General features: G+C 44.9%; 1 protein-coding gene across 4 annotated transcripts; it reads left to right on the forward strand.

Moving 5' to 3' along the window:
- Window positions 1-1044: 1044 nt before the first annotated feature.
- LOC117776178 (protein SOGA3-like) lies at window positions 1045-25163 on the forward strand. 4 transcript variants are annotated; one of them, XM_034609835.1, is made up of 12 exons: window positions 1045-1306; window positions 2299-3150; window positions 3662-3886; window positions 3984-4142; window positions 5028-5099; window positions 5280-5599; window positions 5801-5960; window positions 6329-6398; window positions 6614-7160; window positions 7967-8096; window positions 8208-8536; window positions 12755-12837. In XM_034609835.1, the coding sequence occupies exons 2-11, from the start codon at window positions 2395-2397 to the stop codon at window positions 8316-8318; spliced, it is 2550 nt and encodes an 849-aa protein (XP_034465726.1). In that variant the 5' UTR covers window positions 1045-1306; window positions 2299-2394; the 3' UTR covers window positions 8319-8536; window positions 12755-12837. The 4 variants fall into 4 exon arrangements, with proteins under 4 accessions (XP_034465726.1, XP_034465727.1, XP_034465724.1 ...); XM_034609836.1 differs by having other exon boundaries at window positions 8392-8536; XM_034609833.1 differs by lacking the exons at window positions 1045-1306; window positions 2299-3150; window positions 3662-3886; ... (6 more) ...; window positions 7967-8096; window positions 8208-8536 and adding exons at window positions 11444-12389; window positions 17943-18242; window positions 19878-20450; ... (2 more) ...; window positions 23634-23669; window positions 23752-23861 and having other exon boundaries at window positions 12755-12922.
- The last annotated feature ends 117 nt before the right edge of the window (window positions 25164-25280 follow it).

Genomic DNA, 25280 nt, shown 5'->3' on the forward strand with positions numbered 1-25280 from the left:
AATGGCCTACAAACAATCACATTGCATCTACAACCCTTTAGTAGGTTTCGCACATAGTCACGCAGCTTTGAAGCAGCACTATAAAACTTTTACTCAGTAACAGTGCCCTCCGCTGCCACATGTGGTGATTATTTTTGTTTCTGTCTGGGAGCGATTGAGTGGTTGTCATGTAAAGAGGAAAAAAACAAAGCTTATCAATGTGTTGACCAGAGCTCTGACTTCGTGACTGAAACGTAACTGGATGTTTGTCATAATCCACGGCTTCCTGAACAAGAAGAGTTGCCACTGCAACAAATATACCAAACTCAGTTTAGATTTCTTCATATTTTAAAAGTTTTTTTTAATGAACACACACTGCCTGACAACTGCTAGACGCCGGCTTTTCCGTGTCATGCTCACTAACTTACAGATATTGTCTCTGCTTCAGCAGTGTATGTCTTCACCTGCCTTTGTGCATGGGCAGGGCACTCACAGGCAGGTCAGTTAGGCAGGTACACCAAATGAAAGGATTGGTCGTGTTTATTACAGTCTTGCTAAGGGCCACAGACACCAGCATTATTATTTTTCATAAAGAAAACTTGACTTATTGATGGCCATTGGGACGTGAAGAGGATTTCAACAAAAGTTTCAGAAGCATATGACCAACCCTACCTTTACGCTGCAACTACCAGTCAGTTACACCCTTGTCAGAGGAGATCATACTAAAGGTTAGAGCAGGAACAGGTGTTCAGCAGCCTAATTCTCCTTATTCCAACTCAGTGTAGCATTAGACAAATTTTGAGCCTGCTATTCTAAGGTAAAAAAAAGTTGAATTGTGTTGCTTTAAAATAAGAACATCCATAACCAGCTGCATATTTTCATATATTCCAAAACACAGATGGATGAATCATTTCTTATTGACCCAAGGTCAAATATGAGCAACCAGCAAAACATATATTTTTTTATTAAACTCAATTAAAATTACTAAAGACAAGGTGAGTGGCAATAGCTGCATGCAATCCTTTCTGAGAGAGAGTTTGTGTGTGTGTGTGTGTGTGTGTGTGTGTGTGTGTGTGTGTGTGTGTGTGTGTGTGTGTGTGTGTGTGTGTGCCTGTGTGTGTGTGAGCATCCTGTCGTCTGCCAATGAGAGCAGTGTGCTGTGTGCAGCCTCGTCTCCGTGCAGCCCTCCCTGCCGATGATGTAATGTCATGAATATTGAAACAGGTTGCTCGGTGGTCGGGAGGCGCTAGAGTCAGCCTCCCTTCTGCCTGCACATCACCACCACACCACCCTTCATTCAGCTTCCGACAAAAAACACCCAGAAAAGGTAAGAGAATCTCCCATTTGGAGCTTTTCCATGTGATAACCAGCCGGTCTTTGTGCTCAGAGGCGTGTTTGACATGAATGTGAGCAGTGTAACCTGTATGAAGGGCAAAGCAGGGACTGTGGTCCACATCATGGTCTGTGTTGTCAGGCCTCGGAGCTGCCTTGAATTACTGTTGCTGCACTCTGTTGTTTATACACAGAAAACTACAAGAGAGCTCCCTCTCTTGTTTGGTCTGATTTTAAATTCTTCATTTGAATCAGCACTGAGAGAGAGGGGGAGGGAGAGAGAGAGACAGACAGAGACTGTGTGGGAGGAGAGACAAAGGCGATTATTTGCTTTTGTAACTAAAGAGAAAACATGCGTAAAGTGTGCCACCTGTGCGTAAAAGACATGTTCTGCCGACACTGTTATAGCTCATCCGCACCCAACTGACTTACGAGTCATTGGGGCTGGTTGAAGATGAGGATGGTGGCTTACAGGAAGCGGTTCTGTCACGGCTATAGCCTGGATGTGGCCCTCCTTTGTCTCTGTAGACGAGTATCAGACCAGGGGCCACTCAGAACCTGTCCTCTGTCAACAGAACAAGCAGCGCGATTTAATTGGCTGACTGCTACCTCGAGTTGAACAGCCAATGACATGTTCTCCCCTGCTCTCGTCCATTGCCCTTTGGGCGCCGCGCACGACACATGTGTGGATTGTCTAATTCCCGAGCTGCAGCTGATCTCACACATCTCATCATCAAACATGGGCTGAATGGCTGACTGCATAATCACTGGTGGTCACGTAGCCCATGTCTCTGGGCGCTAACCACTGACTGTGGCCTAATTAGCCGTGCGTAAAAAGGCTTCATCTAAAATGCAGGGTGCGTCCTGGTGTAGGCCTGTAACCAGTTTGTTCCCATTCTTTTTTTTCAATATGATCCAAATAACAAAGTTGAATTATTTGGTCTACAGCCATTTCTCATTTATGTCGCGTACATCCCATCATCTCAGCCTCTAGGTGTTGAAAAGGCGGTTGTTTCCCAGTGGGAGGGACACAGGTGACGGGAACTGATGTTGCCGAGGATGAGCTGAGCCTCTGACACCACGATGAACCCATCATCCGCCGACCCGCCGCGGCAGCCAGACAATAGCAGCCGTAAACAGCCGCGGTCATCATCTCCGGCCGGGCTCAAAGACAGCGGATCCAAAGCTGCACAGAAAGGCAGCAACCCGTCGAAGCTCACCACGTCTAAGCAGGGAGGAGGTGGAGGAGGAGGAGGGAGAAGCAGCCGAGGTCATTCACCCGTCTCCACCGGCAGGGAGCGGCCGGCCGGCGGCGCTTCTGCCACCAGAGGCGCGGCTGCTGTCCAGGCTGCTGGTGCTGAAAGCCCGACGACGAGCAGGCCCGCGGCGGCTGCAGAGAGAGGTGGCATCCACACGCCGGAGGACTCGCCACGCCCTGTCGCCGACGCCTCCTCGCCTTCCAGGGCGGATGCGAACCGCGTTGTTTCCGACCAGCCCTGCGCGTCCAAGTCCCCCAAACTGAGGAGCAAAACCCCGAAAGGAGGGGAGGCCACCGTCGCAGCAGCAGCGACGAGCGGCGCCAAGAAGAGCTCCAAAAGCACCGTAGGCTGCGGACCCGGTTTCTGGAAGGAGGGATGCTTGCAGTCCGAGCTGATACAGTTTCACTTGAATAAGAGCTTGGGGAAGAAAGGGACAAAGATGCAGGCGAAATCAGCATCTCCGCCGGCCTCGGAGCCGGAGCTGTCCCCGGAGCCCTGCATCCCACAGCCGGCTCCACAGCCGGACCAGAGGCTGCAGGAGGAGATGGAGAAGCTGGAGGATGAAAACGATGATCTTAAGGTAAACTGGTCACTTATCAAAAATCTTGACAATATACATTTGCGTATCTGTTGTTTTAGCACGTGCATGTAGAGGCACCTGTAGCTGTTGCATTAGGCTGCATAATGACTGTAGTCTACTGCATATATACACCTCCAGGCTTTGTTATGAAACACTTGTTTTTAAAAAGCACCTACCGATTTTCTTCTGTGGCCCTATAAGCTGATTTAATGACTTTGTGATGCATTTTCCTTTTGTGTATATGTTGTAAGATAAGATAAGATAAAACTTCAGTAATCCCAAGCCAGGGAAATTCAGTTGTTACAGAAGCAGATAGTCAGGCTGAGGTAGACAGGAGAATAAAAAAGGCAATAGAATAAAAATAAGTTATTCGATAAATATACACAGAATTAAACCTTTTACTATATACGTACATGATATGACTATAAAATGGTAAGCCAGTGTATATAAATGGGTCAATTGCACAATAAGAGGTATACATGTGGAATAATGTAACTTGTATACATTACAGATTGAAATCGAGGAGATGCGGGCAGAGATGGATGAGATGCGGGACACATTCTATGAGGAGGACGCGTGTCAGCTGCAGGACATGCGCAGAGAGCTGGAGAGAGCAAACAAGAATTGTCGGATCCTCCAGTACCGACTCAAGAAGGCAGAGAGGAAGAGGCTCCGGTTCTCAGATAACGGCCAGGTGGATGGAGAGCTGCTCAGAAGTCTGGAGCAAGACCTGAAGGTGAGCCTATGGAGGGCTCAGCATCTTACATGTTGTATTCTACATCCAGAATTGATCACTTCAATCTCTGCCTCGTCCTGTTCTGTGTTGGTCCCAGGTGGCAAAGGATGTGTCTGTGCGGCTGCACCATGAGCTGGAGAGTGTGGAGGAGAAGAGGACAAAGACAGAGGAGGAGAATGAGAAGCTGAGGCAGCGGCTGATAGAGGTGGAGATCACCAAGCAGGCCCTGCAGAACGGGCTGGAGAAAGCCAAAGAGGTGAGGCCTGCAGGGTAGTGGGTGCAGTTATATTTACCTGTCAGTGCCTGTGTGCTTGGAGACATGCAATGCAAATTGTTTTCTGAACCTTAAGGTAAGCATAGAATAGAATAGAATAGAACAGAAATGGAAATTTGTCTGTGACTCACCAATAAGGGAAATATATAGTAACAAGTAAACAAAGACAAGCAACATAGTCAGACACACAGTCATAAAAACAAGCAACAGCATTAAGCAACATAGAAACAACAATGGGAAGTTAGTAAAACAGACACATAGACAGGTTGTAGGTTGATAAATTCACAATTAATACGCACCACATGACTTTCTAAATTGTGGCACTGTGAAGATAAAGTTATTATTTGAGATTCATGTCGGTGATTAAAGGCACAGTGACCAAAAATAATTCAGAAGAATTAAAGTAAGACATTGTTAACATTGAATCTGAAATCATTTCAATAGTAGTTGAAATTCTCACAGAGAAAAATATTTCCCCAAAGTCACAAATAGTCCATAATACCAGCTGAGTCCTGAGTCTTGTTCAATGTCAGTGGAGCAGCTCCCTCTGCCCGGCATTACAGTGATAAATGAGATTTATGTCCTAATAGCTTTTAAAGATGTGTGAGATACTCATTCTCAGAAATAAAAGAATTTACAAATGCAAACTTTGCAGGTGTTTTCCATTTGAAGGCTTTTAAATCACTCAGATCCCCACGAGTTGAATGTGAATATTTGACCAGAAATGTTCTGGAGAGTGAGTTAGACGTGGTCCTTCTTTTCCATTACTGAGCCGTCAGTGTTCCATACATCTGGATGATATCAGTCGCTGCAGTAAGAAAAGAGTGAGCTGCTGCTGCTGATTTAACCACTGATGTTTCCCTGCAGCTCTCACTGAAAAGAAAAGGAAGTAAAGATGGACCGAGAGCAGAGAGGAAGACTCCACAGACCCCTATCGAGGTGAGTCAGCATTTACATTATTAATTATTAAACTTTGTACGCTACAGTAGAGATGTTTAAGGTATTCTCTAATGCAATGTCTAAATAAAAACATGTACTATGAGTGAAAATAACATCAAGGAAAAACATCATCGTATAGAAATAATGGGCAAATACACAAACTCTCTTCCCCCTTCATAGGAAGAAAATGAGGATCTGAAATGCCAGCTAGCCTTCATCAAGGAGGAAGCCCTCTTGATGAGGAAAAAAATGGCGAAGATCGACAAGGAGAAGGACCGACTGGATCAGGAGCTGCAGAAGTATCGCTCCTTCTACGGGGACGTGGACAGCCCTCTGCCTAAAGGGGAGGCTGGGGGACCTGCCACCACCCGTGAGTCAGAGCTGAAGCTCCGCTTACGCCTGGTGGAGGAGGAGGCGAATATCCTCGGGAGGAAGATCGTGGAGCTGGAGGTGGAGAACAGGGGGCTGAAGGCTGAGCTGGACGACATGAGGGAGGACAGGTACTTTGTATTCAATCTGCAGATTCTAGAGTATTTGAACAGTTTCCTGTTGAAATGTAGTCATCGTTTTTATAGAAAGAAAAAAACAGCATACTACCAAACCAGGAAGAATAAAAACCTGTAAATTGTGATGAGAATATAACAGAAAAGTGGGTGCTGAAAACAACCTTCACAGCTATCACTGCTTCTCTCCTCACCCAGCATGGCGGCAGCAGGCGTGGATGGTTCGGGCAGCGGAGGTCAACAGTGCAGAGAACAGGGCGAGGCCCTGTCGGAGCTGAGGCAGCAGCTTCAGCTGGTGGAGGATGAGGCAGAACTTCTTCGTAGGAACTTAGCAGATGTGGAAGAAGATAACAAAAAGGTAGATAGTTCAGATTACACCCAAAAACCACATTTCCCATGGTACACTGCATTGGTATCCACAGACAAAAACACATGCAATATGTACGCAAATACAATATGTTTGTTTAGGAACAGTCTGCTTTAGTTTCTGGGGCTATCTGTTTGTTCTGTTTGAGAAAGACTGTAAACAATATGTATGACAATGTAAGATAATCATTTTTATGTCTCTCTTCTTTTTTGTGTGTCTGTTGCTATTAATAGTATCATCAATGACTTAGAGGCCTTTTAAAAAAGCTAGCTGTTACATAACAAAATAGTCAAGTGTGTGAACTATTCACTCTCACAGCAGTAGGCATGCACGAGAATAACATCCAGTTTTATCTTCAGGTGACGGGTGAACTCAATAAACTGAAATACAAGGCCGGATCCCATGAAGCTGGATCGAGACATGGAGGAGGTTTGTTATTCATTAGTTCTGTCACTCACTTTCACTGTCATTGCTGCAGGAGATGACTCACCTGCACTTCAGAATGAGGAACGTGTTCTTCTCCTCTCCTTTCAGCTCAATATAATAGCTGGGAAATGTGTTTCATGACGCCTCCAGAGGCGGCACAATAAAGTCTCATTTACAGAATTGCTCCACTTCTCATTGTCACCTTGTTTCAACCCCAGGAGGAGCTGACACTGCTAAAATGGAGGCCCTGCAGGAGGAGCTGAAGGCAGCACGTCTGCAGATCAATGAACTGAGCGGCAAAGTCATGCAGCTCCAGTACGAGAACCGCGTGCTGCTCTCTAACATGCAGCGCTACGACCTGGCCTCCCACCTGGGCATCCGTAGCAGCCCGCGGGACAGTGACGCAGACAGCGACGGTGGAAAGGACGACGACACCCCTTCGGCCTCAGCTTCCTCGCCTCGCCTCCTCCCGCCCCACCGCAAGCGCGAGGGCCCCATAGGAGGGGAGAGTGACTCGGATGAGGTGAGGAACATCCGCTGCCTCACCCCGACACGCTCCCTGTACTCACCTGTGGAGAGTCGTTTTTTAGGCAGAAGCCTGAAGGACCGGCAGCAGATGATAGACATCCGCATCGAGGCGGAGAGGCTGGGCCGGACCATCGACAGGCTAATCGCTGACACCAGCACTATCATCACTGAGGCCCGAGTATACGTCACAAATGGGGAACTGTACGCCAGACTGGATGAGGATGAAGAGGGTGGCAGGTAATAAAGACATTAACTAGAATCCCACACCTAATAGAGTGCAGTACTCCATCTACTTAAATCAAATCAAGCTGCATCAAATTGCACAGACTTATAGATATCAGTCCCCTAAGTATGCTTGATTTTTTTCATCAAGATCCATGGGAACACAGAAAGATTCGTGAAAAACGGCCTAGCTTGCAATGTTAAAGAAAATGAAACAGAAAAAATCCTGGATCCACCCTCTAATCCAGATCTGCTCCAAAATGTGATGAGTTCTTTCCTGACCCGTACCACAGCCTACCATCAAGTTTTGTGGAAATGAATTTGGTTGTTTTTGTGTAATATTGTTCACAAACAAACAAGCAAACATACAAACTAGAATAGCACAGTGGAGCACATAACTCCGCCAAGGCCCAACAGTCCCCTTCACACTCATTGGTGTCAGTCCCCTAAATGTGCCTGATATTTTTCATTAAGATCTAAGAATTGTTCCCTGGGAAATCAATGAAAAATACTCTATCTCCCAATGTTAAAGAAAGTGAAAAGAATTCCTAGATCTGCTCCCTGATTCAGATTTACATCAAAACTGAATTGGTTCTCCCCTTTCTAATACAGCATCCTTCCAAAGTTTCGTGGAAATCCATCTGGTAGTTTTTGTGTTGTGTTGTTTGGCGGCGGTAAAAACAACTCACCGTTTTTGGTAACTACAGATGATCAGTTGTTGTGCACTGGACTCTTACTGTTTTGTCCAAATGTCGCAGTTCTTTTTTCATACTCAATCAATCACTAAATCAGTTGAACTGTTCTTTACGTCTGCTCCACAGAATCAGAGAGCATGAGCTGCTGTATCGCATCAACGCTCAGTTGAAAGCCTTCAGGAAGGAGCTGCAAGGCTTCATAGACCGGCTGGACGTCCCAAAGCAGGAGGATAAACAGGAAGAGGAGCCACTGTCTGTAAGATAAAGCATAAACATAAATGTCTGTCATGTTTGTGTTGTTTAATATGCACTTATATAACTAGCAATCTGCCTCTCGCCCCCCCTCTTTCATTCTGTCATCCACCAGATGTTCCAGCCCATTATTTTGCTGATCCTCATTCTTGTTCTGTTTTCCTCACTCTCTTATGCCACCATTTTTAAATTGGTATTCCTTTTCACCCTCTTCTTTGTTCTATAAAGCGCACTCTCAATATATTTTTTTAATTTCCATTATTGCTTTTTATTTCTTTTACATTTTTCATTCATTTCAGTGCTGTTATGTTGAACACGTCACATGTCACAAGGTCACTCAAGGTACAGGACGTCACCATTTCCCATATACGACCCACGCCACTCATGTACTCAGATGCTTTCGACATTAATCGGAGGGATAAGGAAGCGACAGCGGAGTGCTAGGTGAGTCCTTCACTGAACTGATCAATGAGCTGTTTAAACAATCTCAGTTCCAAATGTCACAGTCACAAAGGCCCAGCACATAAGCACATGGGTGTTTTCACTTACTGTGCCTTATTAGACACGTTTCATGACTCCGTCTGTCAGTGGTGGAGAAAGCACTCAAACATTTTACTTTAGTGAAAGTACAAATAAACAGACAGATATAAATACTTGCTTTTAAATATACTCAAAGTGTTAAAAGTAAAAGTACTTTCTTGGAGTAGCCTTTTCCGTAATGCAATGGTCTACTATATCATCAACTGTGCCTTTACATTTTGTTTTATACAAGAATAATACAGACTCTGTCATATTAATAAAGAATGCTGCATATGATGCTACTGAGAAACACTTGCATTATCATAATAATGAACGGTTGAGTCTCGGCCTCTTTCAAACTCCATTTCAGGTTTTTCTTCATTAGTGAGTTCTGATGCAGGGGCAGGGTCTACTGTTACTCTGATTGGACTGATGGATCAATACCTTTCTAGTTTTCTCTTTTTTAGACATATATAAAAACAATTTGAACATATACATCAATGCATTGTAAAAATGTTGTAGAGTAGAAAGTACAGATATTTGCTGATATACCTATTGGAGTAAAAGTGAAAAGTGCCCGAAAATAGATCTACTTAAGTAAAGTACAGATACATGAAAAATGTACTTAAGTACAGTAAATGTACTTTGTAACGTCCCACCACCGTGGCTGAGTAGGACATCTGTCACACTTTCCTGCTAGTTTGCACTAATTTTCACTACAGCAAATAATGATGACAGTGTAATCACCTCATTAGCTCAGTCCAAGGTCAATTTAATGAGCCGCAATAACTGAAAACACCCATGAAGATGGATAGTGCCTTGAATTAGATTGGAAAATGTCGTGGATCGAGACTGTATTGTTACCACTGTTTATGCTGTAAGAAATGCAAGACTTTTTTTTCCACCTACACAACCATCACTTTGTATTTATGAGGTTTTCACGTGACAGCAGCAGTTAATGTGTTTACGAGCAGTTCATTGTAAATGCACACACAGACTCTACACACGTTCAAGCACACACACACTCAGGCATTCATACACTGGCACACTGTCTCATAGTGAAACGAGCATATGCCTCTCGCAGATCCTGCTCAGTGTGAGTCACCAGATGCCCAAAGGGGAATATGATATTTTAACCAGATTTGGATCTGGGTTATTTGACGTTGGGTGGCTCAGTAAAAAAATGCTGATGGTGGTGGTGGGTCCGTTTAACCGACGGAACCTGACCACCAGGACGGAGGAGGAACCGGTCCACGTCTCTCATCCCACCGGGCTGACGTCACATATTAGGTCCAGCTGTGGAGGCAGAGAGAAGGAGAGACAGAAGGAGAGAGAGAGAGAGAAGGAGAGAGTCAGAGGGGAAGTTAATGGAAGCATCGTTTCGGCTGTAGGCTGTCGCTCTGCAGTCGTTTCTGACTAACACTAAGACTTCATCTCGAGCTTTACTCTACCGGTTGAAATGTGGGACTGTTTTTAGAAGGAGGACGCTCATCACAACTTCCAGGATCATAACAGAAGAAGAGGTAACGTTATTCTGCCTCATGGCACGTGCTGCTTCCACGTGCTGCTTCCATCTGACGCAGATCAAAACAAACGAACGTGAATATCACAAGTTAATTGCGTAACTATCAGCTAGTTCGTATGCAACGTGTTTTTATTAGCTCGGTCACTTCCAGGCCTGAGGTTATGGAGGCTTCTGTGGAGCAACGTGTGTTGTCTTAGAATCAAGATGATTCCGTTCCCACCCACCGCCGCCGCCTCACTCGTGATAGTCACCATCCTCTTCCGTTAATAATGATACATGCCCGGAGGCAGGGGGCACTCAGGCTGAGGATAAGGAACAAGGAAGCTAAGCTAACTAGGACTGTCTCTTCTTAGAGGTAAGGTAAGACACGTGGATTAGCATGGACTGGCATTTACTGGTCGTCACAACTAGTCGTTATAGCAGTAATAATAATTATAACGTTGCTTATATAGCACTTTTCAAAACAGCCGAAAAAATGGATAATTAGACAAGTAAACAAAAGATCGACGTTAGCGAATAAAGTGCTATTGTGAGTGAATTGATTTGTTGCCATGGCTACAGCGCAAGTTGGTGTTCTGCCTCGTAATTAGAGCAAACTGCCGTTGATTGATGGGTGTTGTTGCTCCGCTGGTGACGTGAAACGTGAGAAACATGTTGCAGCAGTGACTGACATTTATTTGTCATTAACAAAGTTGTAATATGCGGGTTTATTGCCTCAGAAATGTTTGCGCACATTACTGCGGCGTTGTAGAGTAAAATGATTTGTTGCCATAGCTACAGCGTAAGGTAGTATCCTGCGTCAGGTGTTGGTTGATGGATGTTGTTGCTCCGCAGCCTCCGTACGCAAACCTGTCTCTTCTTGTGGGTGCAGGTGAGACACCTTTATGATTTATTGCCTCTAAAATGAGTGAGGGCTGGCACAGAGTTTGTTTTGATCACACCACGTGCTCTGAACGAATTGTGTTGCTATGGTTACAGCTCAAAGTGGTATTATAGCAGTGAGAGTTGAGTGATGGGTGTTGTTGGTCTGCTGGTAGCTGGTAAGCTAAGTATTCTTTGTATAAGGTCGTAATAAGTGGTTTATTGCGCCTTAAATACACTGGCGATAAGTGTTTTAATCACCACAGTGCTATTGGCGAATTAATTTGTTGCCATGGATACAAGAGCAAGATCCTCCGTCGTAATTAGAGAACTCCTGTGTTGACAGGGCGTGTAAAAATACTCCGCTGCTCTTACATCAGTGCGCTCCGTGATATTTTTGGGAGCTTCTCCCCTTCGTGTCGGAGCGGTTAGCCCGCATATCGTCTCCTCCAGCAGCTCGGGACTGTCGCCTGCCCGCGACCACGACTTCTCCGGCGCGCAGGGGAGGGAGAGGAGGCACAGCGCGTCCCGAGTCCTCGGCGTGGACATGTAAGAGGAAAACAACAGCAGCAGAAGTGAGGAGGAGGACACCGTCCGCGGAGTGACTTGGGCACTAAAAGTGACGGCTTGACCCAGTCTCCGTGAGGATATGGAGGGGACTGAAGCGTCCGGACCCGCCGCCTGTGGGAGCCCTGCGGGGACTGGGGTCCTGAGCGCTGCCGTGCGGGGACAGGGGACACAGCCGGGTTTGGATAATGCGCGCTCTGACGATCCTGTGCCACCGGTCACCAACTTAACATCAGTTTGAATCTCGTATGAACTAATGCAGAAATGGATACTTGCAAAATAGACTGGTCACCAGCTTGTAATTGTTTCTGCAATTAAGTGTTTTTGAATGATTTATTTTGATGCGCTCTGGAGATGTGGAGTGCGTTTATGAACGGCTCGGGGCTGCACGGTGGGGGCGGTGCTGGCGGTGCTGGCGGCGGGGGGTATGTCCCCTCTCAGGGATGGGAGTTTGTGCCTTGCACCAGGATGGATAGGGTCGACCGAGGCAGGAGCAAAGTCCGCACTTCGCTGAGGAGGATCTCCTCTCCGCCCACCGTCTTCAGTCAGCTCTACGAGACCCAGTTCGGAGCTTCACCGGGTGGAGGAGGAGGGGGAGGAGGAGGAGGAGGAGGAGGAGAGGGCGAAGCGGGCAAGCAGCTGGAGATCCTCAGGGGACAAATGTGGCCCGGTCCCGAACCAGCAGTCCCGCAGCAGCAGCCGCAGCAAACTCAACACACGCGGCTTAAAAAGAAGTTTGACGATTTGAAAAAGAGACATGTGCAGGACAAGGAGGAGTGGATGCGTGAGAAGGAGTCATTGTTGAGAGAAGTGGCTGACATACAAGTAATTTGAACTATTCACTACCACGTGAAAACTAGGTCTATATATAAATTTGTGTGGGACTTTAAATGTCTTTGGTACTCAAAGCATGTACTCCTTTTTCCTGTTCTGCTCATGTTGGTATGTCAGAAGTTCAAGGGAGCCAATGGCTTGTTATATTGTGCTTTGGGGTCATAAACTGTTACACATCTATAATATACCTTAGATAATTTAATAAAACCGTGTAACAGTGTAAAGTTTATTTTAAGTTGGCCGAGGGATTCCCTGTTCCTCAGCAACAGTTTTTATTCACATGGTTGGAAGTGTAACGCTGTAACTTCTGGTGAAACCAGGTTGACAAGGCCGCTGCCAACTGTGTTTCCATGCAGGGAGGGGAGAACAGGAGGATTCTGCTGGACCTGAAGACAGTTTTGGAGGAAGTGCAGACGGAGGTGAAGAGAGAGGAGGAGAAGAGGAGCGAGCTCCAGCTGCAGTACACCAGAGACAGATGTGCCTGGGAGCTGGAGAAGGCTGAGCTCAAACGCAGGATTGTACAGGTAGGTGAGGGATGATGATGATGATGATGATGATGATGATGATGATGATGATGATGATGATGATGATGATGCGTGGTTGGGGATTTTGGGGTCTGGGGCTGCGAGGACCTGCTAACGAGAAAGTTGTCATTTTCAGTTTTTGTGAGAGAGAGAGAGAGAGAGAGAGAGAGAGAGAGAGAGAGAGAGAGAGAGAGAGAGAGAAAACAGGGTCAGTAGAGCAAATGTATTCTTTACTTTATATATAGCTCTATGTGTGTTTAGGACGGTTGCTTAGTACTCAGTTATCCATAAACAAAGTAAGGGAAATCTAAGTCCTGGACACTAATATAGGTTTTATCTTGAATCATTTCTCTATAGCTTCTTGTGTATCACCTTTGTTTATTGTCTCGTGTCTGTGCATGCCTCGGGCATAAACTGGCCTCGCCACGTTTGCCACCCACATGGCCGGGCGATAAGTCACCCTGGCATCCGTCCAACTCAAGCCTCAGCTTAGACAAAAGATTTGCACTGGGGGAGACAAACTCGGTTATCCCCGCTCAGCCAGACACAGACACCCAGCTCTGCCTTTAACAGCTTTCTCCCAACAGATGAAACGTTAACCTATTGTTGCCATGGACAGCTACTGATAAGTGGTTCTCGAAATAGGGGGGGGGGGGGGGGTGACGCAGGGTAACGTTTGAATACCAGTGCCATTCTGTGTCAGGCGCTGAACACATCACTTGAAAGACTATGCATAGTTGTTCTTCAAAGCAATGTGGCTTTTAGGGATTTAGCATATTTTTCTGGTTATATCAGACGATGGATTTATTTGCTCAGCCTAAGTCTAATCAGACGTGTTCCCTCTTGGATTTAAAAAGAGAAAATGTTTGATTCTTTTTTTTTTTTCTGAGTAGGATATGTCTGTGTGCTGACTAGTTTTTTGGTGATGTTGTGATGACTGAAAAAGAGTTGAAGGCCAAATAATTTCTGTAATAGACTTAAAACTGATTGGTCATGTTCTCACCCATCTCTCCATTTGTTCTTCCTCTAAAGCTGCTTGGAAAATTTAAATGTTCCTCTGAATCAAGTGATGAAGTTTGGAAATTCTCTAATGTGGAGCTGGAAATGAACAGTGCGATTATGCTGAAGAGCAGGTGGACCTGACCACTGACAACACAGGATACAACACAGTGACATGGATTTACCAGATACCATGTCACACACACACACACATATACTATACTTTAGATATAGTTAACTAATATAATTCCCTTTCCCTCTATGTGAGACACTGGTGTTCAGCTCCTCTTTGTCTCACTGGCTCTGTGCCTCCTCACACTGTGGTTGACATAGAGCCTCACAACAACATGGACATTTTTACTGTTGTGCTTTGTGTTTGAAAAGCCCATAGTGAGGCAGTATAGGAGAAGATGCTTAAACTACTGCAGGAGGGTATACAATGATGCCAGTATGCCGCATTGACACACACACACACACACACACACTAATGTATAGACCAAGACACTGATGCACATGTGAGGCATCTGTGCTAGATGCAGATGTTATACATCCCTCCTGACAAGTTTTCCACTCTGGACTATCAATGAGATCTGGATGATTTGTTTGAGATGTCTCGATGTCTCTCATTTTATATGAATTTGTTCTCATGGTAGTTGATGTGTCTTTACATGCGTAAATATTTAAATCACACATACATTTCTAATGGAACCTGCGCGCACACACACACACATGCAGACACAGTTTTCTATTGATTGCACAAACAGACCAAAGGAAATGACTTGGAGTGAAGCCACACTGGGCGGGGCTAGCTCCATTGTAAAAGTAGTTTTGTCCCAATGCCACATCCTGCTAAAGTTTATACTCCTGGGTGCCTATTTACCAAATGCTAATCCAAGGCTACTCATAAGATTCAAAATACATCAAGTCAAGGTTTATGAAATAATTTGCAGCTCTGTAATCAAACGTCTAATTTATACCCTTCAGACTTGGAACTTCCCACATCCCTCGTGGGGAAGCTTCAAGTCAATTCGTCCCTTTGTTCCAGAAAGTGGCCTTTGGCTGTCGTTCTTAGACTATAATCCTAATGTCATACATTTTAACATCCATGTAGTTCACATTTTAATGCTACATTCTGAAGAACACAGAAATAGTAGCCTGATAAGTAGACATTTGTTTCGTTACATTTATATATTAATTGTGTGCCGGCAATTCAGAGGTCTGAAACCAGGGTAATAAATCGACAAGAATGCATGTAAATCAATGCAGACTGGGTGTAACCCCATGCCACTTTGATGTGAAATGTGTGAATACTTTCAACATGGATGAGAAACTCCTCCATTTTCCACATGTTGGTTTCCCTGTAGTGAAGAGGAGCATCCAGTTTTAGCTCAGGCAGAGTGAAAACAGCGGTGAGGGTGTTGAAGAGGTAGAAGATAATGGTAAGTGCAGTTTGAACGTTAACACTGACCTCACAGATCACAATCCAGAGAAGTACAGAGTTGAAAACCAACTGCCGAATTGTGTGAGAAGAGCCTTTTGATGTAATCGACAGAATGCGTCACACTGTCAGAGGGCTACTCTGACGTCAACCTAGCAGTTTTCTATCATAAACATGTTAGTACTCTCCTGCTGTAGCTTTGTTTGTTCATTATTGCACTTTGAAGAGAGACTTTGAACACAGTCAGAGCGAGGGATTGAAAACTGAAGAGGATTATCCAGGCTGCCGAGCATATATAAACCTGGAGTTAGTGAACTGGTGGAGAAGTGGTGGATATTTAAGGACTAAGTTCGAATTATTAATTTGAAGTGAAAATGTCTTCCTGATGAACATCAGTGTGTCTGCTTAAAACACTAATCTGCTGCATAGAACTAAAGCCCAATGCACAACATGTCCATGCCTTACATAGTTTACATTGTTGTTTTTATTTTTGTATAAAAACAAATTATAATTCTATATATTTAGTTGTGGTTAGCAGTTGACGTCCCTTAGCAGGAAACTGAAGCTGTATATCAAAAAAGTATAAATCATTGCATCATTTTGAATTTGCCGTAGTTGTTATGTCATACATGTGTACCAGAGATTATAGTTTCCATTCCCATTCAAGCACTTGTCGACAGCTGCATGCTTCTTTTTTTAATCTAGAGATTTTAATTACACACCTTTCTCCACAGTAAGCTGTTACTGTGGATGTAGCTACTGTATGTTGTTTCCACATTCCTTTTCTTTTTGGGAACATCTCCCCCCCAAATACCAAGCAAGCATCCAAGGTCCCAAGCAGAGTTCTTAGTCTGGATATTTCCAGGCATATTTCTCTACATGCCACTGATTTATGAAAGCTGCTGGCAGCTAGGAGATATCTCACTCTGCCTTAGCAGCCAACTCCCCCCTCCTCTCTTTACCTCCTCTCTCCACCTCCCCCAGGAATGTGACATTGTACAAGGCTGTGTGTCCACTATTTATAGTGGGTCACCGTGGTGACACAGTTACCTTTATGTACCCTGTGGCAAACGATGAGAGACAGGGTGGTCAGGAGCAGCTGGATATGGCTCCCTGAGACTTGATTTGAAGTTGTGTCTGTGTGCTTGAGTTTGTATTTCCTACTGGATGTGAAGCTGTTAACTTGTTTCCCTGTTTGCACGTTCACTTCCTCCAGAACTTCCTGTAGGAAGATGTTTTGCTGGCTGAATCACTGACAATCTGTCTTCAGTTCTTTTATTTGACTCCCACTGTCTTGTTTTTGCACTTTCAGTATATTAGTTTACATTTGGGTGTTTAAATAGCCTGTGGACAGCACCCTTCATCACCCATCTGTAATTGTGGAGAACTTTGAGAAGAGCCAAAGGCGGACAGAGAGGATTGACTTGTTTTTCTATACACCATAATTTCTTGACCCAGGCCACAGGCAGAAATAGCACCATGGCCGAGGCTTGTAAGACGGCTTTGGTCGATGTCTGTGACTGAAAACTGAAATAACAAACTCTGGCATGCGTGTATGCATTCTCTCCCACTTTCTCACACACACACACATACAAACTCAATAAGGCACAAGCATATATGCACATGCACAGGCGTTGTCTTGGGCTCTTTCCATTTTCAAAGCCAGAAATGTTCCCCTGTTTTTTACGAGCAACAGAAATGAACATATTCACCACAGAGTGTACAGATCTATGTCCCTCAAATCAGGATATAGGAGATTCTCTACATCAAAGAATGTTCTTGCCAGAGGATATTTAAAAATGTTCCTTACATTATGTTGAGTTTTATCAAATTCAGTCACTTCTAACCTCTATCTTGACAGTATGCTTGGGAGTCAGACTTAGTTGGCCAACCTAAATGTGAGCACAGTTTTGCATAAAAAAAATTCCATTCAAAATTAAGTCATAACATGTTTTTGGCCCCAACACAGTGAAATTCCCAGCGGAAATGCCCAGGGTACTCAACTTGCAAAGAGCATTGAATAGGGGCACTCAGTAATATTGTCAGGAAATACAACTGACATTTTTATAATACCACTGTTAAGAGGAATTAGAGGTTTGGTCATATTTATTTTTGAAAGAACCTCTTGACTCTGTGTCTCTATGAACTGGTGCACCAGAGTATCGTTTGCCTGACACCATATGCATCCTCTGCAGACATATTTTGCTGTGCTTGAATCTGCCATATCCTGCACTGCATCCTGTTTCAGCGAGGTACCAGAGCAAAGAGACTCAACCTCTGAACCAATGAACTCTGCGTGTGAGTTCCTACCGATACCAATCCTTCGGTCTCTTCTCTCCTCTCCCTCTTCCCACTTACACTCGTCCCCACGGTGCATTATTCCCCTACTTCCTCCACCTTCTCTTCCTGCCACTCCTTCATTCCACTTAGTCCATTCCACTGTGTCTCTCACTCCTGCCTTGCTTGTCTTGTCTTCTGGCTCTCATCTTCTTTTTCCCCAACTACAATCTATCCTTTATCAAGACTGACCGTCTCTCACACTGTTTCCCTTACGTTCTCTGCTCTGTCTTTCTTTCTCTTCAGTTGGAGGCTAGAGAAGGTACCGGGTCGGTGAGTGGAGGGGTCCAGTCAGCAGTGGAGTGCGGCCCTGGAGTGCGGACCACTCAAGGACAGCACGGCGAGACCCCAACTCTCCGCCGAGACAGGGAAGAGCAGCGGAGGCTCCTGGCAGACACACACTCCACGGCCATGGACCTGCGCTGTCGTCTGGAGCACAATGAGAGGGACTGGTCACGGGAGAAAACCGAGCTGCTGGAGAGGTTCGACATGGAGAGGAGGGAGTGGGAGAGCCAGTTGAAAGATATGCAGAGGAAAATAGAAGAGGTAAGATGCTCCGACCGTGTGGTTGAACGACACTACAGTAGAATAATGTTTATGTTATATGGCGTTCTATGCACTTTGCTGCCTAAAGTGTGTCACATTTCCCTCCTACACATCCTGTCCACCACCAACACTGTCGAAAACAATATCCCTTTTCAGTGCAGCTGCAGAGGATGAGGAGAGGAAGGAGTGGAAGGAGGAGGGTGTGGGCTCTGCTCTATCTCTGACCTCTGCGTGCAGATGCAGTATGATTAAGACAGTCTGTAACCTGCAGTGGTGCAGAAAGTGAAGCTGGCATGCAACAGAATCAGAGTTAAAATACCCAAATGAAAGATTGTATTCACTGACAGTGTATTACAATACATTTTTCACTAGTTAGATCTATTCTACTTTTTAGACTTTCACTTTTGCAAAGGTAGAATCATAGTATCATATTAATATGAAGAATAAGAAACCACGTGGCAACTTTTAAGTTTCTAAAATAGGATAATTTGTTAGTACACGATAGTAAATCCTTTTCTCTTATGTGAGTTGCAAAAAACACGCAAAGACAAACTTGTTATGGGAATTTTCCACTAATTATTGACATTTTATAGACCAAACATTAGACTCATTCATCAACCAAGCATTTAGCAGCTTTATATTTGAGATGAAAACAAACTCTGGCATGCGTGTATGCCAACTTTGTCAGCTTGCTGTGTTAAAGTGGAGGATAAACTATAACAGGATAAGAAAGGACAGACAGGGGAAGTCATTCAGGGCAAATCAATGAGCCTGAGAGAGGGCGACAGGGGTAAAGAAAGAGACAGTTCAGTATGAGTTGTGGCAAAGCCCAAGACCAGGGGATTAAAATTGGACACACTCAGAACAGCAGATTAGTGTTTTTAATGAAGCCAGCCATACATAAGGAGTTGGACAGAGTGCGGAGGCACTGAAACAACTGGCCATGAAAAGAACATGTGGCTCTCATTTGCCCCTTAGAGACCAGAAAATGAGAGAGGAAAACAGCCGAGGAATAAAAGCAGACTGAAAGAAATCCCATCTAGACATTGCTTGATGGGAAGGGAGCCCAGTCGATATGAAATAGTTGCTATTTTGAGATTTCATGGTAGGAGGCCAGAGGTTATCTGATTTTATGTGAAAAGAATTCTTTGAATGTTTTTTAAAAAATCATCTGTGGTCTAAATGTCCTCATAGTGTTGTTGCTACGTTCTTTTCCCTGACATCTCATCATCCTATATTAGTTTGAGACTATGCAGGAGTAGTAGATGCAGTATAGTATCATTAGTATAATCATGTCATGTAATACACGGTCTTTAAACTGTCTGACCTTTTCATACATGACTCATATATCCTCTCATTCTAAGCATTGACTGGAAGTAATTACTGAATAAGTAGAGTCATAATGTAGACTCTCATAAGTAATGGCACTTTTTTTATACTGTTGGATAAATGTGTATCTGAGGGACGTTTTGTACACATTGGTGTATCTGACTGATAAAATCAATTCAAATCTAATCCTATTCACCTTTAAAGGACACACTTGAACAACAAAGTGCAGTGTTTGCTTTATTTATCAAAAGACTGCTGCAGTGCTGCTGAACAGCGATGACCTCTATCTCCTCTTCTTCTCTCCAGCTGTACTGTGAAGTGAGAACCAAGCGAGAGGGCACCAGGCTGGACGGCGGGAGGCAGGACGATGATGATGTCATGCATGGGCTCAGCCTGCGTTCCACCAGCACAGGTTCCAGTCTGCTCAGTGACAACTCCCACTCAGAGCCACTCAGCAGTAGCAGTCAATCAGAGCCTCACAGACGAGCATCATTACCCGGCTTTGGTCACAACAGAAACATCGGCGGTGGCGGTTCTGGAGGCAGAGAGAGTCACCAGCCCACCTGCTTCCAGGCAGACGGCCTCTGTCAGTTTAATGTCGGTCACTTTACTCAGAACGACCCTTCACAACCAGTGCTGGTGGATGAGTTTAGAACAAGAAGCACTTGGCAGCAAGACTCAGTTGATGACAGCAAGGAAGATGCCCATACAATGGAGCTGACTGCTATTTTTCATGGAACTCCTGGGTGTGGAATGCCTCAGAGAAATCCTTCTCACGGGAATGAAAACGATGTCCGTGTTGGTCCACAAGAAAGTTCGCTCTGGGCGGAGCTGAGTACTGGCAGTGAAAAGAAGAAGAACACAACGGCTCTCAATGCTGTAAGTTATTTTAAACTGTTTTCCTTTGCTTTGTTCGGCTGTCGGATGCTTTGTTTGATCATCAGCATTCTTGGATTTTCTCCAGTGCACCTGCCTGCGTTTCTTTGAATAGACAATACTCTTGATGTATTTCTTTTGCGTTACATAACATCCATTATGTCTCCTTGAATCTCTGTCTCTCCTCCTGTGTGTCTCAGGCTCTGAAGGAGATCGCCCGTGTGAGCGAGGAGCTTTGTAGCTACCAGGATGAGATCAGAAAGAAGAGCGGAGATAAGAGGTGAATAAATCCCCATCGCTATGTTAACCTCCCAGCACCAACATAGAACTATGATACTACATGTTGAGTCTTGTTGTGGACACAGGGCCATGTCTGCTTTTATTTGAATAATAAATCTTATTGTATTTAGATGTAAATAGTACATGGATTTTATTTTGGAATTTATATGGACTAAATGTATGTTACTGTTTAATACTCAGGAATCGATCTGAATCCCTGTTTGTAACTGAGGAGAGTGAGATGCTGTTTGGTCACGACAAGAACCGGCTGGAGGCGGATGAACCTCTCTGCGACCTCAGCCAGATTTACGATGACTTCCGGGCCTTGGAAAGAGAAAAGTGGATCACCTTGTCGCCAGATAACACCTGGCGGGCCGACAGTGCTCCGAGTGACTGCTGGAGAACAAGCGCTGCTGATCTACACAGCTACAGAGACACAGAGACGAGCCCTGAAGCAACCCAAGAGATAGATATAGCAGCTCCACCCATCCCTCCTCGCTCCTCCTCCTGGAATCTGAGCAACCCAGCCCATCCAGACACAGAACTCCACATCCCAGAATCCCCCTCCACCACAGTGAAGAAGTGCCACAGCCCCTGTGTTCTAGTGGAAAAAAAGTGCAGCAGCCCGTCCATCGTCAGGAAGTTTGAGGCTATGCTACAAGAAAATGAGGGAAAGGTTTTCACAGATGGTGCGGTAACCTCGTGTTCTGTGCCTGAAAACTCTAACTGTAATATGGGCTGCTGCCACAGCCGCTGGTCCTGCGATGCAAGCAAGTTCAGCAACAGCAAGTTGTCTGCATATGGGACAGTGCAGAAGTGCTTCTCTGAGGTGAACATACTGAGTGCTGCGAAACACTCCGATTACACCCCTGCTGTTGGCTACTTGAAAAACCCTGATGGGCAAATGCCTCCGATCGTCAAAGAATTACCTGTGGACTTGTTGATGTATTCCCTGGAAACAACAGCTGCCAGCCCCAACCTCCAGGGCTCCAGAAGAAACATCATGCTGGAACAAAAAACAGCTGAGTTCAACAGAACTTTGTTTCAAGCTGAGATGGGCCGTGGTGTAAAGGAACAAGACAGTTTTATTACAACAGATGCCTCCTCCCGGGGTTGCCAAGCAGCATCCACAGCATCAGATGAGGTTTTACCTTCCATGCAGACTGGATTTCAGCCACTTTACACGGATTTCACACCTGGCATTACAGCTGTCCATCCTGAAGTCACATTATCTCTCTCCTCCACAAGTTCCTCAATTCAGAACCGTGAGTCCCAACCATGGCAGATGAGATATGGTCCAGAAGGTCAAGAGGTCAGAATGAAGCAAGAAACACCCTCTGTTCTTTCACATGATCAGCCTCAGGTTGGACTCAGACATGCCACCACAATATCCTCTCACAGTCCTGTACACCATCCTGAGGTCAAGCACAAAGTCCAAACAGCAAGCAGTCCTTCCAGGAAAACACAACAAAGAGCAGCCACAGAGGCTCCCTCCTCTGAGACGGGCCAGAATGTGGAGGCTTCCAGCTCTAAGAATGGAGCAAAGCCTCAGCCAGCCAGAGTGGGCGTGTCCCTCCAGCAGACGCCTGTGGAGAACAAACAAAGACAGATGACACAGCCCGGGCAGCAGGAACAGCCAAGGCATGCGTCTGTACCTCCTTCCCAGTCTGACTCCTCCAGACAAGGGCCTCGCATGATGAACGACCATCCCTGGAAGCCCCTCACTCTGGCAGCGTATCCACGGCCAGAGGGATCCAGGTCCAACTACGGGGCAGTGGAAAGGATTCTGAAGAATTACGAGAGTGCAGCTCGGGCTAAACAAAGCCAGAACCAGCAGAACGAGATGGCTTCTTTTCCTAACCTCAGTGATGGGCAGGAGGAGAATGTCACTGAACTAGACATACTGGACATGGACCCTCTGGCCTTCCCCCCTACTCTGAGACACACACTGACTTCACACAGCTCACAGACACACACTACACATTCTCAGCTCAGCTGCCACACTGCCATGGGTGTGAAAGAGATACAGCTCATAGTGCAGGTGGGTCGAGTCTGAGATGTACAGTCTGTATTCACATTTCACTTAGAAGTATCCACCTTCCTACAAAGAGGGTGCTGAATGTTAAAACCTAGATACATTCTCCTGAAATGAGATGTCAGTTTACATTTTGTTTTGTCTAAAATATAATAAAGTCAAACCTCATATTTCCAACATTATTTAGACCAGTGGACCTGGCGGAACTTGCATATGTCTCTCTGTTCCAGTCCTCTCTGAAAAATACCAAGCAATTGCTGTGAACAGAGGACAGCTCCGCAGGGATTATTGTTTATTTCTGGTGTGTTCTGAGAGACAGAAGCAGGCCAAGACTCCATTATAATCTGGGCATCTGGGCCATTCCTTTTAGGCTCCTAACAAAAGGAACCGGCGACGTGGCATAGAAAGTTGAAACTTGGCAGGAGGTCTCCCACCCTCACCAACTTGTCTTTTATCTTTAAGTCTTTCGTAGTGGAAACGGTTTCTGGCTTTTGTGTTGTAATTACAGGAATATCTGAAAGGAGCCAGCTGACTAAATGCCCTTGGCGGAGCATGTCAATAAGAGCTGGAGTGATTACACTGCTTTAAAGCCATGCAAATGTTAAAGAAATTGTGGGAGCAATTATCAGGCCAATTTCATTTGACCTCTTGAAAGGAATGTAAATCGAGTCACGTTGGTTCAGCCTCAATCGCTCTAAAATAAAATGAGAAGATTCTGAAGTGCTGATAAAGTGACAGCAGGAACGTAGAAAGAATTCCAGTCGAGATGCTTTCCTCTTGACGCGATGGGATCTACCTGGGTGACCTTTCACATGAGCGTGCTGGATTTATTAGTGGTCCTGTTTGAAATATGCCTGTTGTTTTCCCTGTAGGGTCAAGAAGACTACAGATGGAACACGTGACACAATGTAAAGTATCTGTGTGTGTGAGTTTGCTTGTTGACAGGATGGTGTGATAATCCTAAATGTTAATGCATTTGTTTCTCCACAGAAGGATGAAGGGTCGTCCGTGTCCTCTTCCTCCGTCCAGAAGAATTTCTCGAGGCCCGCCCGTCCTGCCAACCGACGCCTCCCCTCCCGATGGGCCAGCCGCTCCCCCACTTCTTCCTCCTCCACCTCTCCGTCTCCGCCGTCCTGCCCCCATCAGAAACACACTTCCTCCTTCTCGTACTCACACGCCTTTCACATAGAGACTGTCATCATTTGATCTCCACCTCACTGTGTGAACGCGCCAGACGCCTTCAGTGATAACCGCTGAGCTTTCTCTCTTCATCATCACTGCTGTACATACCAAACACAGACTGCTTCTCCGCGCCTAAAGACTCAGAAGTGCTTTAGTTTTGAGTTTCACTCACCTTTAGAATGTATGTGGCATCCAGTGGACGCCATAGTAACAGACCAAGGACGCCAAGTCAAGGATCTGAAGCAGCTTGAGGTAATCAACAGTATTAACCTGCCAGACATTAAGCAAATCCTCAGAGGATGATCAAAACATCACTTTCCAAAGGAACAGTCTCGTCCAATGCATCATTCAGTCACTCATGTCAACCATGTGAATGGATGTCCTATGCTCAGGTCTGGACTATAGCCTTGATCAGTGTAGCCTAGCAACAGCCTTGCTTTACCAACAACAGACCCGTCATTACTCCTCCTGCTCTGTGTAGTATTTACGCCTTTAAAAGTGATGCTAGCTCACGTTCAGATGATCTTTCAGCCAAATGAAATCCGGAATAAATATGTACTGTATTTTGTATTTCGTGTCTAACATGTATTGTGTGCTTTCTGCACAGCATATGTTACACACACAATGTGCAGCGTCATATTGGATTCAGAGATGAAGACAGTGGAGAAGACGTCCTCTGGCATCACTGAAGAAAGCTGTGTCGGTTTTCTGCCTTCTTGAATATTACCCACAGTACATGACTGGACTGTACCTTACCTGTGACTCAAACGTATTTTCTTTACGCTCATGACTCGCTTTACATTTTTCATGATTAGGCAAAAACATTTACTTGATATCAACAGATAGATTCAAAGTTGAGTTCCTTTTTTATAACTTTGTACCAAAGGCTGGTTTCTTTATATATACATTTTTCCTGATTTAAAAAAATGTAATGCATTTTTATTTGTGATGGCATTATGATGGTTGTCCAGCCATTGCTGATGATTTCCAATCAAAATGTATGTTACACTCCATTCATGAGAGCCTGCTTTTGTGTACAAGTGATGATGCATATAAAAAAGTACTGAAGAGCCTTTTTTTCTACTTTTACTAATTCTGAATGGTCACATATCAGGACACTCGGCTGGGTAGTTTAGTTTTTTGGGTCAAAGTGGTGAATCATATGATGATGGTGATGCCTTTGCTGTTCTTTTTGTGTAATAAACATAAGAACGTAACCATTTCTCTTGTCTTTTTACACCACATACTAATTATCTACATTCGTATTAAACTCACTGTACAGTATAGGAGGTTTGTGACTGTGCAACTTCTTGTTTGTCAAGTGATTATACTTCTAA

The sequence above is a fragment of the Hippoglossus hippoglossus genome, chromosome 16 (assembly GCF_009819705.1).
Source record: "Hippoglossus hippoglossus isolate fHipHip1 chromosome 16, fHipHip1.pri, whole genome shotgun sequence".
NCBI lineage: Eukaryota > Metazoa > Chordata > Actinopteri > Pleuronectiformes > Pleuronectidae > Hippoglossus > Hippoglossus hippoglossus.

Bases quoted from the DNA above. Each gene is read 5' to 3' on its own strand.
- LOC117776178 (XM_034609832.1), top strand. From the start codon at position 11,919: ATGTGGAGTGCGTTTATGAACGGCTCGGGGCTGCACGGTGGGGGCGGT. The intron at 18,243-19,877 runs GTAAGATGCTCC...TCTTCTCTCCAG, and splicing joins TGCAGAGGAAAATAGAAGAG to CTGTACTGTGAAGTGAGAAC. The intron at 20,451-20,647 runs GTAAGTTATTTT...TGTGTGTCTCAG, and splicing joins ACACAACGGCTCTCAATGCT to GCTCTGAAGGAGATCGCCCG.